The 14,761-nt window shown below is 40.2% G+C and overlaps 1 protein-coding gene across 1 annotated transcript in view; it reads left to right on the forward strand.

The window, feature by feature from the left end:
• The window catches only part of LOC123767528 (coiled-coil domain-containing protein 43), a 16,285-nt gene extending 7,654 nt beyond the window's left edge, over positions 1–8,631 (forward strand). Inside the window, exon 5 of the mRNA XM_069310453.1 lies at positions 8,095–8,631. Within this exon, the coding sequence (XP_069166554.1) occupies positions 8,095–8,173 (79 nt within the window). The 3' untranslated portion in view covers positions 8,174–8,631. The remainder of the gene's footprint in view (positions 1–8,094) is intronic.
• The last annotated feature ends 6,130 nt before the right edge of the window (positions 8,632–14,761 follow it).

A 14,761-nucleotide genomic window follows, 5' to 3' on the forward strand; every position in this document is an offset into this window, starting at 1 on the left:
GCCTCCTGGTCTCGTGTGCAGATTTGGAACCAGTCCTTCTAATATTTTCCAGGTGTAAATTATTATGTGTCTCTCTTGCCTGTACTAGATAATACAGATTTAAACATTTTAATTGGTTCAAATAATTTAGAAGTTTTATTGATTGGATTCGAGCAATGAAGGATCACTGCACACATTTCAGGTCAGCAGTTTCTCTGGCTCTGAATGGGGTTGTTATTGTTAGCAATAACACTATCTAGTTGTTAATGCTAGAGAGCACTAGTGTTTTGAAAAGCATCATCATTGGTATAGCATCCCTTGTTTAAAAGGTTATCCTACCTGTCCATTTTCTTGCAGTCGTGATAGTTACTTTATTATGTTCTTTAAAGGTAAGGTGTTCCTACATGATTACTCTTAGATCCATTACATTGCATTTTCATTCTTTAATGTTATTTGACTTCGTTTTATATAGTTCCTGTTTTTAAATTTTTGTTTTTTTAATAGTGCAGGAGCTGGGACTTTTCCTCAATAAACATCATATTATTATCTGTGGCCCATTGAAAGACCTGATTAACATCAGATTGGAGGTATGCTGTATCCTCTATGTTGTCTACTCTCAAGAAAAACCTAGTGTTATCTGCAAAGGCTGATACAGTACAGTACTATACAGTAGTTTGTATCCTTTAATATGTCTGATATGAGGATGAGAAAAAGTACCAGAGCAAGTACAGTATAGTACCCTGGGGGGGACTGAGCGGGACTGAAAAAGTACCAGAGCAAGTATAGTACCTGGGGGGGACTGAGCGGGACTGAAAAAGTACCAGAGCAAGTATAGTACCTGGGGGGGACTGAGCGGGACTGAAAAAGTACCAGAGCAAGTATAGTACCTGGGGGGGACTGAGCGGGACTGAAAAAGTACCAGAGCAAGTATAGTACCCGGGGGGACATGGTGGATGATCCATATTTTACATAGTTGACTATTACACTCGGGGCTCTGTTTATTTGTTAGGAAGTTAAAGATCCATCACCTTACTTTGCCAGTAATCCTTTTGAGCACAGAAATCCATGGTCACATTTGTTAAAAGCCTTTACAAAGTCTGTGTATATTACTTCAGTGTTTTGCTTGTTTTCCGCTGCATCTAAGGCCATGTCATAGTGATCTAGCAACTAAGAGGCAGGAGCGCCCTGTTCTTAACCCGTGTTGTTCAGGGTTATGTAGCTATTGTGATTCCATGTGATTTATGATCTTACTTCTTAGCACTGTTTCAAAGAGTTTTATGATGTGTGATATTGAAGCTATTGTTCTATAATATTTTGTATCTGCTTTACTACTTCCTTTGTGAAGTGGAGCATTCTTCGCTGTTTTAAGATGTCAGGGATAACACCCATATCTAGGCTCCATTTCCAAAGGATGTTTAGGGCCTGTGATATTGGTGTTTTGTACTTGATGAATATATAATTCCAGGAGTCTGGGCCTGGTGCAGTGTGTGTATGGGCATGCTGTCTATGGCTACTTTAAAATTCAGTGGGGTTAAGGTGACATCAGATATATGGTTCGTTATTGGTGTTACATTCGTAAAGAATTTGTTTGGAGCATTGATCTTCAACGTGTTCAGGGGTTTACTGAAAACAGAACCATGCTGTAACCTCAGTATTTGCTACTGTAACTTTTTACTAACTCTGGGCTGTTACTAACCAGAGATACATGGGATTAGTTATAGAAGGAGCAAACCATTTAAAGGGTGAGGTCAAGTGGATTAAGGCCATTGAGGTGAAGGTGAGGGATTATGCATTGCAACTTGTATTTATACTGTATTAATATAGCCACTGGGGGTGTTTGTACATTCTTCATTCTGGAAAATTGCTATTCTAAATCATTATCACTATCTTTTTTCCCACTTATGGGTATTATTAATAGTTGGTCGCATTCCCTGTCTGTACTAACAATCTTGTCTGCTTCATAAGGGGGGGGGGGGTCTATTCAAGTGGAATGTGAGATGGACACAGTTTAGGTAGACTTAATATGTAGGTGCTGACACCTGGAGGCAGTTGGGAGAAGCAGCCGAGTAGGTGATTAGCCCCTGAGATGCTCTTGTGATTTCTTGTGCCTGCAACACACCCAGGCGCAAGAAATAATAATAAAAAAAATCCTCTTATTTAAGTGTTCATTTGTGTTCCCTGATGCAGGGGGGGGGGGGGGATTGTAGGTGATATATATTGGCCTCAATAAGGTGAGGAAGTCTAGCAAATTTGAGGTGTTGACAGAGCAATTGTCAGAGATGGTCAGCTCTGCCGGAGCTGTCAGGTGGGAGTTATCACAAAGCTATTATTACCTAATTATTTCAATGTCTCTGATTTTTTCTTAGTTTTTTGCAGTAATATTCAATAGAGTATAGTAGTAATATATTTATATCCTAAAATGTGTGAATCATCGCTATACCTGTACTCAAAATTATGGTGTGTATATTAGTTGTTCAAATATTATGTTCATAAAACAATAAACAAATAGTTTTGCTGTTATTACACTATATACGCAGGTTATATATAAGTATCTGCATGTTTTGTTCACCATGACAAACCACTAAGTTGGTATGGTGAGTCAAAACAACGAGGAGTGACTGCCACACATCAGCCAGCCAATGCCACCTCCTTCCCTCCTTCAACAACAGCTTACTCGCCAACATTCCTCCTCCCACCATACTGTTTGTGGTGTTATTACACTATATACAGACATTATATATAAGTATCTACATGTTTTGTTCACCATAACTGTACAACTAAGATGGTATGGTGAGTGCAGACAAGAACAGAGGTCGGCACACACAGTCGGCTGATACTGCCACCCTCCCTCCCTCACTCGTTCAAGGCCATACGCACCAACATTCCTCCTCCAACACTGTGGTGTTATTACACTATATACTCACATTATGTATAAGTATCTACATGTTTTATTCACCATAACTGTATACCTAAGCTGGTATGGTGTCCAAACAGCATAGTGGCCACCATACACTGCATGACAAGTCATGCGGACGACGCCGCCTTCCTTGTCAAAATGGCTCCTCCCAACATACTCCTTTTGCTGTTATTACAATATATACTCACGTTATACAAATACAAATATTTATTCAGGTAAAGTACATACATACAAGGTGAGATACAAAAGTTGGTGAATTTATAGAGCTAGTACATACAATGTATAAAGCCACTATTATGCAAAGCGTTTTGAGCAGCCTGACCACTGAGCTTATATGGTGATTCTAGACAATAACAGGTGGCCACACAGTGTCAGCAAACAACACTAGCTCCCTCCCTCTTTCAGCATTACTCCTCCCACCATACTATCCACAGCCTAATTATCACAACAATCCTGCTATTATCAAAAGCCTGGTAATTTTTATCACAGTCAGGGGTCTTCTGTAATACTATCATTGCTAAATAATACCAGTTACATACATATTTTGACATTTTTAGGTGATGCTGTGGTCACAAGCTGAACAGCAGTGCTGTTAGCTCATGCTGCGTGTGCCAGCCTTGATGGCTTACTCGGTACCGAGTCTCTCACACCCAGGAATGTTGCCCATGATTTGTTTTTTAAATGACTTCTGTTTACAAGAGCTCTGAGGAGGCTGATGTGAATCCTGAGCCCAGAGGTAGCCGTGGGACTTTTAAATCTTGCACGGTACTCCAACTCATCAATAGCTGTGGTGCGCAATTCGCGACACTCACTCACCCCCAGCTATTGATGTGTTGCTCATTTTAAGGGTTAGAAGAGCTCCCCTTGGTAGTGCATAGTTGTGAACAAAATGAAAGAAGGTACCCAGTCATCCCACCCTTCCCAGGAGTCAAGCCAGGGTTCTGTTGATTGTGACCAACCATGGCTTCTTTTGCTTGTGATCCAACCTTGCAGGATCTCGTAACTTGTAATCATTAAAGATTGTCTTCTGATAACGTTTAGAGTTCTAGTCGGTTGAATATTATCTACCAGTTTCATGTATACATCCCAAGATATCTCCGAATGGTGGGAACTCATTTTATTGTGGTGGGATTAAGGAAAATCTGTTCCTCAATTCTGTGTTTTAAGTTAACTGGCCACCATCTTTATGCCATTCAATAAAATACATGTGCAGGGTCGAGTATTAAGGACTGTCTTTTTAAGCTACCACACAAGATGCATACTAAACAGTCATCATCTACTGTGTTCAAGTGGGTTAAACACACATTTTACAATTCGTATGATGTTATTCTGGTAAAATTAGTGAATGCTCCATTATGAACAAACTATCCAGTTATGCCGTATATAAACAACAAATTATACGGTAATTATCTGTTGAATAATGCATTTATTTAATATTCGATTGTAATACTGTACACAGTTAAATTTATCAGAGAATCAGTGATAACAATTATCTGCAAGTAAATAATTAAGACTGATTTAATTTTTATGTAATATTCCTAATTACAGAGACAAGTCAACCTTTAGTGAGTAAAGTCCAAGTTGAGAGATTAATTCTCATTCACAAGCACCATGTTTATGAACCATTACAAAACCACTAAGCAGTTCTGGTCAGTGAGATAATCTAACCAGTGACACAAGTACATCATAGCTCCACACACTCGGCACCTGATGAAGCAAAGTGCCACTCAGTATTTTACACACACTGCTTACACTACCCAAAACAATGCAGTTATCAGAATCCTGGTGGATAAACCCTGAATATGAATACTTTTCTACATGTTCATGTTCCAAAGGAACATAAGGTTACCTTACCTTGAGGTGCTTCCGGGGCTTAGCGTCCCCGCGGCCCGGTCGTCGACCAGGCCTCCTGGTTGCTGGACTGATCAACCATGCAGTTAGACGCGGCTGCTCACAGCCCGATGTATGAGTCAAGGTCCTGTTGCATGATGCATAAGATCCACCAAACTGTGGCTATGGCTGCATGCCTTATGCAGTGAATGTCATCACCTGCATCAAGTTCACTGATGTCTGAGCCCTGTACATAGTCTTCATCACTATCAGGAACTTCTGTCACTCTCATCATTTAAATGTGTGACACGAGCTGCGTGGTGATCCTGTGAGCTGCTGCTGTATGCTCTCTTCATGTTTGCTGTGCAAGTACTGAGTCCCTCACATCAAGGTGGAGTGGGCATAATTTTTTGAAGATGGTGTATGTTTACTGGAGGCCTGAGGAAGCAGATGTGAGCCTCTTGTACCTACAGGAGTTTCAAATGTTTTGTAGTTCCTAAAACATTTCAGGATATGATGCACATCACTGATGAAACATTCCTGGATGTGATGTGCAGTTGAGGGGTTAAAATAGTGTACTGTGTTGTACTGTACTGTACTTATGAAGTATTTTATATAACCATACTTGTTTTTTCTGTATGGAGCTCCTCTGGTGGCTTCCTGATGCTATCTTGCTGATATTGCTGTACTAAAGGGTCACATGAGATGCGGAAGTTCTGTTTGACCTGCTGTGGATGTCAAACAATCTGCCTCCCCATGGAAAAAAGAATTCCTCCAGAATGTCAGTGAACTTTTCAAGACAAAAGCGGGTTTACAGAAAACGAAGCTTTGAAACCTCCAAACAACTTCTGCAAGTAATTCACTCTAATTAGTTCGAAACTTGTCAGTACTAACTATATGCCACCAGCCCTTGGTCAACTTTCCACCTCATTTCTGTTGCTGATGCTCTACTGTACATACTGGTGCTGCTTGTAGAGCTACCATTTTACCAGATCGTTTTTCCTCCGTCGTTCAGTGTGTTAAGACAATTCATCTCTGGGTTGGGCCTTTATGACCAGCACTTACCATGGGCTGTGGTTGAGTCTGTTCCTTAGGGCACACTGCAAGGTGCACGCGTTTGCGTTTGTGTCATGGAGGATTCGACTTCCAGGCTTGGTGCTCTAGCTTTACTTTGACTGCTCTCCTGTGGTTCATTGCCCGAATCGAAGGAAGCTGCTTTAGTCCCTCTTTCTGTGCACCTGAATGCGTCAGGTAGCGTCGGTTTCTAGCTTCTTGGGGGCTTCTGAATGCGTTGGTTTCTAGCTTCTAGGGGGTTGATCCTCCATGCGGTTCACATATGGGGTATGTCAAGTATTCTCGTGGATGGGTTTCTCTCTCCCATCCCATTTTCAAGGAGTGGACTGCCGACAACTCGTCCTGCTGGCTCTGCAAGAGATATTAAATTGCTATGAAGTGGACCTCTTTATATCGGAGTGGAACCAATGCCTTTCCTCCTGTGTGGGCCTGTTTCAAGATTGCAAGGTTCTTGCGGTGGATGCTTCTTGACTGGACTGGTCAAGGTAGAGGTTCATTTATGTGTTTCCCTGATTCAGTTAAAAGCTCTGGGTGTTGTCCAGCCTGGAGTCATACTCCAGGAAACAACCTTCTGGTTCCTGGAAGAACCTTCCTGGTTCCTGGAAGAACCTTCCTGGAGGTTCCTGGAACTGATGTTCAAACACGGGCATTTTTTAGCAGCTTCACCTTTTCCAGCAGATCGGCCCAGCAATGTATGTAGCTGGTTCAAACTTCTCTGCTCTGTGCATCTGGTATTTTTGACACATGTTGTATTGTCATTTGTATTGTAAGTAGGTGGCTGGTTTGTTGGTGTCCCATCTGAATTTTTCCTTGCAGCAGCTGTACGAGGTTTTCTGGTGCTCATTTTGCCTTAGTTGTTTCTTCATCTTTCCTCGATCTTCATCGGGTCAGTCCCATCCTTTTAGTCATGTTTGTTTCTTGATAAGCAACTTATGATGAATACTGTCACTTCTCATCGTACGGCTTTGGCAGAGCTGCTGTTGCGCATGCTCGGTGTCGACACCTCCACAGCAATGTTTTGCAAGTTGTGCATTTTTTCCTCTGTCCTGCTCATGCTCTTCTTGAGCCATCCTGGTCTTTTGACCAGGTCTGGTTTTTCTTTCCTTGCCTCAGTTCATTGTTCCCCTTCGGCCCGTGATGTTTTTCTTCAGGCTGTCTTTTTTATTGGCTATTGCCTCTGACTGTAGAGTTGGGGAGTTTCAGGCTCTTCTCTGGAGGTGAGGGTTCTGTTCTTTTGGCCCTGGTAGGTAGTTTGCTCATTTGCAGCTGCCTTCTTTTCTGGCGAAGAATGAGTTGGCGAGCTTCCAGAGAGGTTCCTTGATGAATGATGCTTGATCAGTTCGGCCAACAGTACATTATTTAATGTGTCCGGTGGTGGCCCTTTGTTGCTATCTGTGTCACTGGTTCTGCCTCGTTGGATGCTTTATTGGTTGACACAATTTCCTTGGTTCACTTTTCCAAGACTTGCATTTCTCAGGTTGTCCAGTATGAAGTCTATCCAGCCTGCAGTCTACCTTCAGACCCGTGATGTGCTCTAGCATGTCTTGGGCTGATATTCGGGCTCAGGGATTTTAGCATTCTAATAGGGTTGTGGTGGCCCAGTATTTAGTCAAGTGTCCCTGGTCCCAGTCAGTTGTGTGTTTCTTTGGGCAATGTCTCCCGGCCTGGTTTCGCTTCTTCATCCTCGTGTCTATTGCCTCTCCTCCTTTCTGGTAAGTCCTGTTTTTGTTCTGTTGTTAGTTAGCTTCAGGGTGGCACTGAGGGTGGGGGGCTTCCTCCAAAAACCCAGCATGAAATGTAATGAAACAACTTTTTCTGAAGGCACCCGCCATGGCTCCCTGATCTCCCCCTCCTTCCCAACCTCTCCCTACAGGTTCCTTGGTTCATCATGGATTGTTCATCAGCTCCAGAACTGAGGTGGAAAATCCACTGAGGGCTGGTGGCTGTAATCAATACTAACAAGTTTCGAACTAGTTTGAGTGAATCCAATGTTCTGTGTTAATCATTTGCAGAGTTGTTTGGCTGTTTTGAGGCTTTGTTTTCTGTGAACCCTCCAGTTATCTGTATAGCTTCATTGAGTTTCTGGAGGCTATTTCTGGTGGGGTGGCAGATTGTCACCCTCTTTCTGTACCTGTGTAAGGGGACCAGGTTGTGGCGGTGGTCCCTGATACTGGAGACACAACTTGAGCAACTGATATGATTATTCAGTATGTAGCATTCTCAGCAAGCCACCAGGGATCCTCCAGACATTCACACATTGGGTTTTCATATATTTCATATGACAATTGTTTCAGAGCTAAACAGAAGTCTAAAGACGACGAGAGGAAGGAGAAAGAGAAGAAACGCACCCAAAAGGGAGAACGAAGACGGTGATTGCCTGCGGTATTAGATGTTAGCCATTATTTTCAGGTCTTAATTTTTAATTAGGACAACTGATATCATCATAATAGTGAATATTGTACACCAGAGGAGATAATGTTTAGTAAATTAATATTCAGTAAATTCTTGTCACATATTGTATTTTTATAATGCTATGTTTAGTTTAATGAGAATTCATTGTGTTCATGAGCTATACATTAGATTTTTTATGACAAATCGACTTACAACTGTGGATTCTCGAGTCATATAATAGCATTCTATTACTTCGATGTCAGCATTAGAACAATACTCTATTGAAAGATTAGGTCTTGATAAAAGTGTTTGTGTAGCTAGATGTATTATATTCACTTTAAATACTGTATTCTTAATATTTGACAGCTTCAGTATGAACATATGGACAACAAATTATATAATATATGGACAAAATAAAAATACAAAGTTATTTCCTACCAGGTCTTTTACTGACATCCTTGCATACATAAAGCATAGAACATTTCTAAAGCAGAAAAACTAAATGAATGAGAACTTGGAAAAAACACGAGTTAAAACTTAAAAAGAAAAAGGAGAGGTTACAAGTATCAGAAGGAGACTAATGAAAAAGCAGGTTACAATATTGAAGATAAACACAGAAGTACAGAGTATGCTTTGCGTTAAGGAATTTAGGAGCGGATCAAGGGGCACAGTACACTCCCACTCAGACGGACACATTTGCACCAGCTCCCTTCCACTGCATCAAATCCATTGAATGCATAAATTTTTTTCTTCACGTTTTAATAACAATCACTGATATAGTAAATTTTATTTGTTTTATTGCACCAAATTTTGATCCCGTTAATGTACAGACTTGTTACACCTGAAATCATTTTCTAATTTTATTTTTCTAATCTTTATACTGCTGTTGAAAACAGTACTGTATAATGATTATATTACCTGAATAGACTCCTTTCGTTGCATCTAGTTTTAATATACATTATTGCACTATGCTCAGTTGTATTTTAGTACAAGTCCACTGAATGAGACTTGTAGCTGATGGGGGTTCTGGGAGTTGTTCTACTCCCCAAGCCCGGCCCGAGGCCAGGCTTGACTTGTGAGAGCGTGGTCCAACAGGCTGTTGCTTGGAGCAGCCCGCAGGCCCACATATCCACCACAGCCCAGTTGGTACAGCACTTCTTGCAGGAAACTCATGGTTTTCTCTTGAAGACTTCCATTTTTGTTCCGGCAATATTTCTTATATTTGTTAGGAGAACATTGACCAACAGCGGACCTCTGAAGTTCATACAGTGTTCTCTGATTGTGCCTATGGCACCTATTCTACACTGGCTATATTCAGCATTTCCTGCCATATTGTTCACTCCAGTATGTTGTTACAGTATTTTGCTGTGCAAATTTGGATGTTGGTCCTTCAGTATTTTCCATGTACAGTATACAGTATATTACAGTACTTGATATCTCTCCCGTTTTCTTTCTAGAGTACATTTTGAGAGCTATGAGATGATCCCTATGCAGTAGTTTAGGTGCTTCATCATGTCTATGTATGCTGTGTATGTTTTTTGTATTCCCTTTATATCGGCAATCTCTCCTGCACTGAAGTGACAAGATGAGTACTGAGCAGTACTCAGACAGGACAGCACAAGTGATTTGAACAGTATGAGTATTGTGATGGATCCCTGGACTTGATGGTTCTTGTAATCCATCCTATCATTTTTCTAGCTTATTTGCTTAGTTATGCTCCCTAAAAGTTAGGTCATCAGACATTATTCCCAGATCCTTTAGCTGTTTATTTCTTACTATGGGCAAATTTGTGTTTTGTACCCTCTTTTTTGTTTAAAGTCTTAATTTTAACCATACCTAAGTACATGAAATTTATCACTGCCAACTAAACATCATTTAATTTTTTGCTGCCCAATCAAAAACTTTATCAGCTTGTAGTTCTTCAGTGTCTTCTTCAGAAGTAATTTTTGTGTCATCGGCAATAGATGATAAGCTGTGATTTGTATTTTTGTCTATATCTGATGTGAGGATAAGAAAAAGCAGTGGTGCGAGGACTGTACCCTGGGGTGCAGAGCTTTTCATTGTGCTTGACTCAATTTTATTTGATTGTTACTCTACATTCTATCAGACAGAAAATTGAATATCCATCATCCTACTTGACCTGTTAGTTATTCTTATTGACCTCATTTTATGGGCTACCACTTCATGGTCACATTTATCAAGTGCCTTTGCAAAGTCCATGTACTGTGTACCACATCAGCTTTCCAATTTTCTTCTAATGCATCAGTGATTTTGTCATATTGGTCAAGTAGCTACAAAAGGTATGATCTGCCCATTCTAAATCCATGTTGGCCTGGGTTGTGGAGGTCATTGGTCTTTATAAAACTAGTTATGTGATTTCTGATCACTCTCTCAAAACTTGTACAGTACTGTGTTGGATGTTAATGCAACTGGTCTATAATTTTTAGCCAATGCTTTGCTCCCACCCTTGTGTCGAGGAGCTATATATACCGATTCAAGAGCTTCTGGCATTTTCCCTGTGTCCAAGCTTTACCTCCACCGAGTGCTTATGATACTGGCACTTTGCATTTCTTTATAAATATTGAATTCCATGAGTTGGGTCCCGGAGCTGAGTGTGCTGTCAATGTTGTCGATTTCTTTCAAAATCTGCAGAGTTTGTGTTGATCTCAGTTATATTTTCAGGGGTTTGGATATCATACCTAAAGAAACTAGTTGGATATTCCAATTTCATGCTGTTTATTGGGATGTTAAACATGTCCTCATACTGCTTATTTTGACATTTCATCAATTTATTTGTAGCCCCCCCATGTATGAACCATTGCTGGTAAGAATAGGTCTAATACTGACAGGTTTTTTATTTTGCACATGAAAAATATTTTATATTTTTCTCTTCTATGGCTTTTTGTTATAATTGCTTTGTGGTGGTGGCCACAAAGCAATAACTTTGATAATAATAATAATAATAATAATTTTTATTTAGGTAAAGGTACATACATAAAGAGATTTTACAAAGTTTGTAGGCTTTATAGATAGAGCTAGTACATACAATGCCTAAAGCCACTAATTACGCAAAGCGTTTCGGGCAGGAAAAAACACTAATGACTAAAGCTTAAAACTAATGGGTAAAAAGGAAGAAATGTGTTAAGTACAAATAAAAATAGAGGTAAAAGAGGGGGGAACATTGTTGAAAAAGCAGCACAAATACAATTACAAATTATTACAGAAAATTACATTCAAACAGTGTTGATTTGAAAAACAAAAAAAACAAAAAACATACATGGGTTGACAATAGAGGGGTAAGGTAGGTTACAGGGAATTTATTAGGTATAGCTTCGTTTTTAACTTAAACTGGTTGAGAGGGGTACAGTCTTTAACATGGTTGGGAAGGTCATTCCACATTCTGGGCCCCTTGATTTGTAGAGCATTTCTGGTTTGATTAAGTCGTACTCTAGGAATATCAAAACTGTATGTATTTCTGGTGTGGTGCTCATGGGTTCTGTTAAAACCTTCTATGAAGCTTTTGAGATCAGGATTGGCATTATAGTTTAGCGTTTTATATATGTATAATACACATGAGAGAATGTGCAATGAGTTAATGTCTAACATATTCAGAGATTTGAGTAGGGGTACCGAGTGATGTCTGGGGCCAGAATTGGATATTGTCCTAATAGCAGCTTTGTGTTGAGTAATTAGAGGACGTAAGTGATTTTGGGTAGTAGAGCCCCAAGCACAAATACCATAGTTGAGATATGGATAGATAAGGGAGTAATAGAGTGTCACCAGGGCAGGGCGTGGTACATAATATCTGATCTTAGAAAGAATGCCCACAGTTTTTGAAACTTTTTGATATGTTTAGAATGTGTCCCTGGAAATTCAGCTTGAGGTCAATGAGAATGCCAAGGAATTTGCCATCTAATTTGTTACAAATTTGGGTATTGTTTATTTTGAGATTTATTTGATTAGAGGATTTATTGCCAAACAGAATATAGAAAGTTTTGTCAATGTTAAGGGTGAGTTTGTTGGCAGTTAGCCACAGATGGACTTTATTTAGCTCAGTATTTACTGTGGCATTTAGAGCAAGGGGATCAGGACTGGAGTAAATGAAGGTTGTGTCGGTTGATCTGATATGATTGCTTCAATCTGTTCTATTTCTACAATCTCTGTTTAAATTATTCTTTCTTTGTAGGGATAGTTGTCTGCTCAAACATTTCCGTTGTGTTTTACTTCATATGTCATGCCTGCTGTGTTCTTTCTGTGCTGGTCCTCTTTGTGGCTTTCTGCAAAGAAACATTTCAAATGGACTTCAAAAGTCAGATATTCTATTCCTTGTGCGAGTTATTACTTAGAACAGTTCCCATTAAATGTTTCCAAGTTCCATGTGTATTTTTTCCAGTCTGTCCTTTTATTATTAAAGTTGATTTTATTGAACAACTCATCATGCTTGATAATTTTATTGATGTTTGCATTTCATTGAGTTTGTGATCTGAGTGTATGGTATCTGAGATTGTAATGTCCCTGATTATTACTTCATTGTTTATGAAGAGCAGATCTACAATATTTTCAGTTGTAGTTGGCTCTATCAGCTGGTTGAGCAAGAACAAATTTTACAGAATCTAAATGGTTCTCTGACTTGTGCTTGATTGTTTCCAGATGGCTTTCTTGGTATAATATTGTTTGCTATTCTCCATCTAGACTAGGCAGTCTCCTAGGAACGTAATATCTGGTATTGGATTTGCCAGATTATCGAGGCTGTTCTTCATTTTATTTATCTGTTCTGTGAATTCCTAAACCGTTGCATTTGGCAGTTTGTTTATTAGAATAATAATTAAGTGTAATAACTTGTGTAAAGCTGGTGAAATATCCCAATCTGTAATCTATCAAGCCTTCCAAGCTCGTTTTCAGGCATCAAAGCAAGCGGAGGTGCAGCATAATCCACTAAAGATCTGATGTATGTAAAATACATCATTTTGATAACTGACATTGGCACCATAGCCTGAGTGATAACCTGCTCTGAGCCTCTTTATACTGACGACAGAGTCTGAATACATCAATGACAAAGTGCCATTGGCACCTCAAGGCTAAGGTATTTGAATCTGTTTACATAGTAAAGCTGGGAGCCATCATACAGTTGCATCTTGCGAACAGCTCCTCCATGCCTGGGTGGACGCTGATTTAGTATCTGTTTTCTCTGCGGAGATGACTAAACCTAGGTCCTGACATGAGTCTAATACATAGTTAATAGTGTTCTGCATGTGTATAGTGCAGATACAGTGGTTTGTATATTATATCAGCATAGCTAATGCTGTGCATGTTGGATTTGCTCAATACAGAGTTTAACAGCATGTTTATTAAGATAATAAATAAGTTAGGACTGAGGACACCTCCCTGTGGGGTGCCTAGTTCGAAGTCTCTTGGTTGATACCTGGTTGATGGGGTTCTGGGAGTTCTACTCCCCAAGCCCGGCCCGAGGCCAGGCTTGACTTGTGAGAGTTTGGTCCACTAGGCTGTTGCTTGGAGCGGCCCGCAGGCCCACATACCCACCACAGCCCGGTTGGTCCGGCACTCCTTGGAGGAACAAATCTAGTTTTCTCTTGAAGATGTCCACGGTTGGTTGTTCCGGCAATATTTCTTATGCTTGCTTGCTGCTTGTTATACTCCTATGCCTCTGGAAAAATAGATGACTTCCTGTTAGATAAGTAACCCGATCCAACAAAAAAGCCGACCACCAATAAATTGCAGAATGAAGCCTTGAGGATAATCCTTGGGTGCCCTCGTACCACAAAGATACTAAACATGAGAAAGGGACTTAATATTCCGAGCATCGTTAATCATGTTGCTGAAATTAACTGTTAAATTGGTATAAAAATATATATATTGGCACAGAAGCCTTCCAGAATTTCTTTATTGAAGGTCATCATTTTTCCAAATGGATAACTAAAACTGGAACTGAACTCAGAATGTATTAGATTTATAATATGTACCGAGAGAGACAACAACGGCACTTTCCTGCTCCGTGGGAGATTAAACCCTTTCCAATTTTAATCTCTCCCTTTCCGCCCAAGAGGCAAATTAGAGATCAGCCCAAGATATATGACGCATGGCCCATGGGGCAAGAGTGCCTTGGGATTTCTCAAGGAATTGGGTTCCAAGCTCATTGACGTCACCAGACACCCAAGGGCTTCCAGTTTTTTGTTTCAGCGTCTCAGTGTGGCGATCCAGAGGGGAAATGCTTGCTGCGTCCTCGGTTCCTGTCCAGAAGCGGAGGAGCTTCAAGAGATCCATAACCTTTAGGCATTTGTCTTGTAAGTTTTGTAACCTTTAAATACACAATAGAGGAAAAAAAAAAAAAGGGAAGGGGGTGGTAGGAGAAAAGCACACACAAACTGTATTGGAGGGGGACCTACATTCTCCGGGGGGAGAATGGAGGGGGGCCTACTCCGAGGCTATGGGTCCCCCTTCTTCCAGCCAGAGGTGGTACTCCCTTCCCTATTTTTTTTAATATTATATATATATATATATATATATATATATATATATATATGTCGTACCTAGTAGCCAGAACGCACTTCT

This window comes from Procambarus clarkii, chromosome 67, assembly GCF_040958095.1.
Source record: "Procambarus clarkii isolate CNS0578487 chromosome 67, FALCON_Pclarkii_2.0, whole genome shotgun sequence".
In the NCBI taxonomy this organism is placed as follows: Eukaryota; Metazoa; Arthropoda; class Malacostraca; order Decapoda; family Cambaridae; genus Procambarus; species Procambarus clarkii.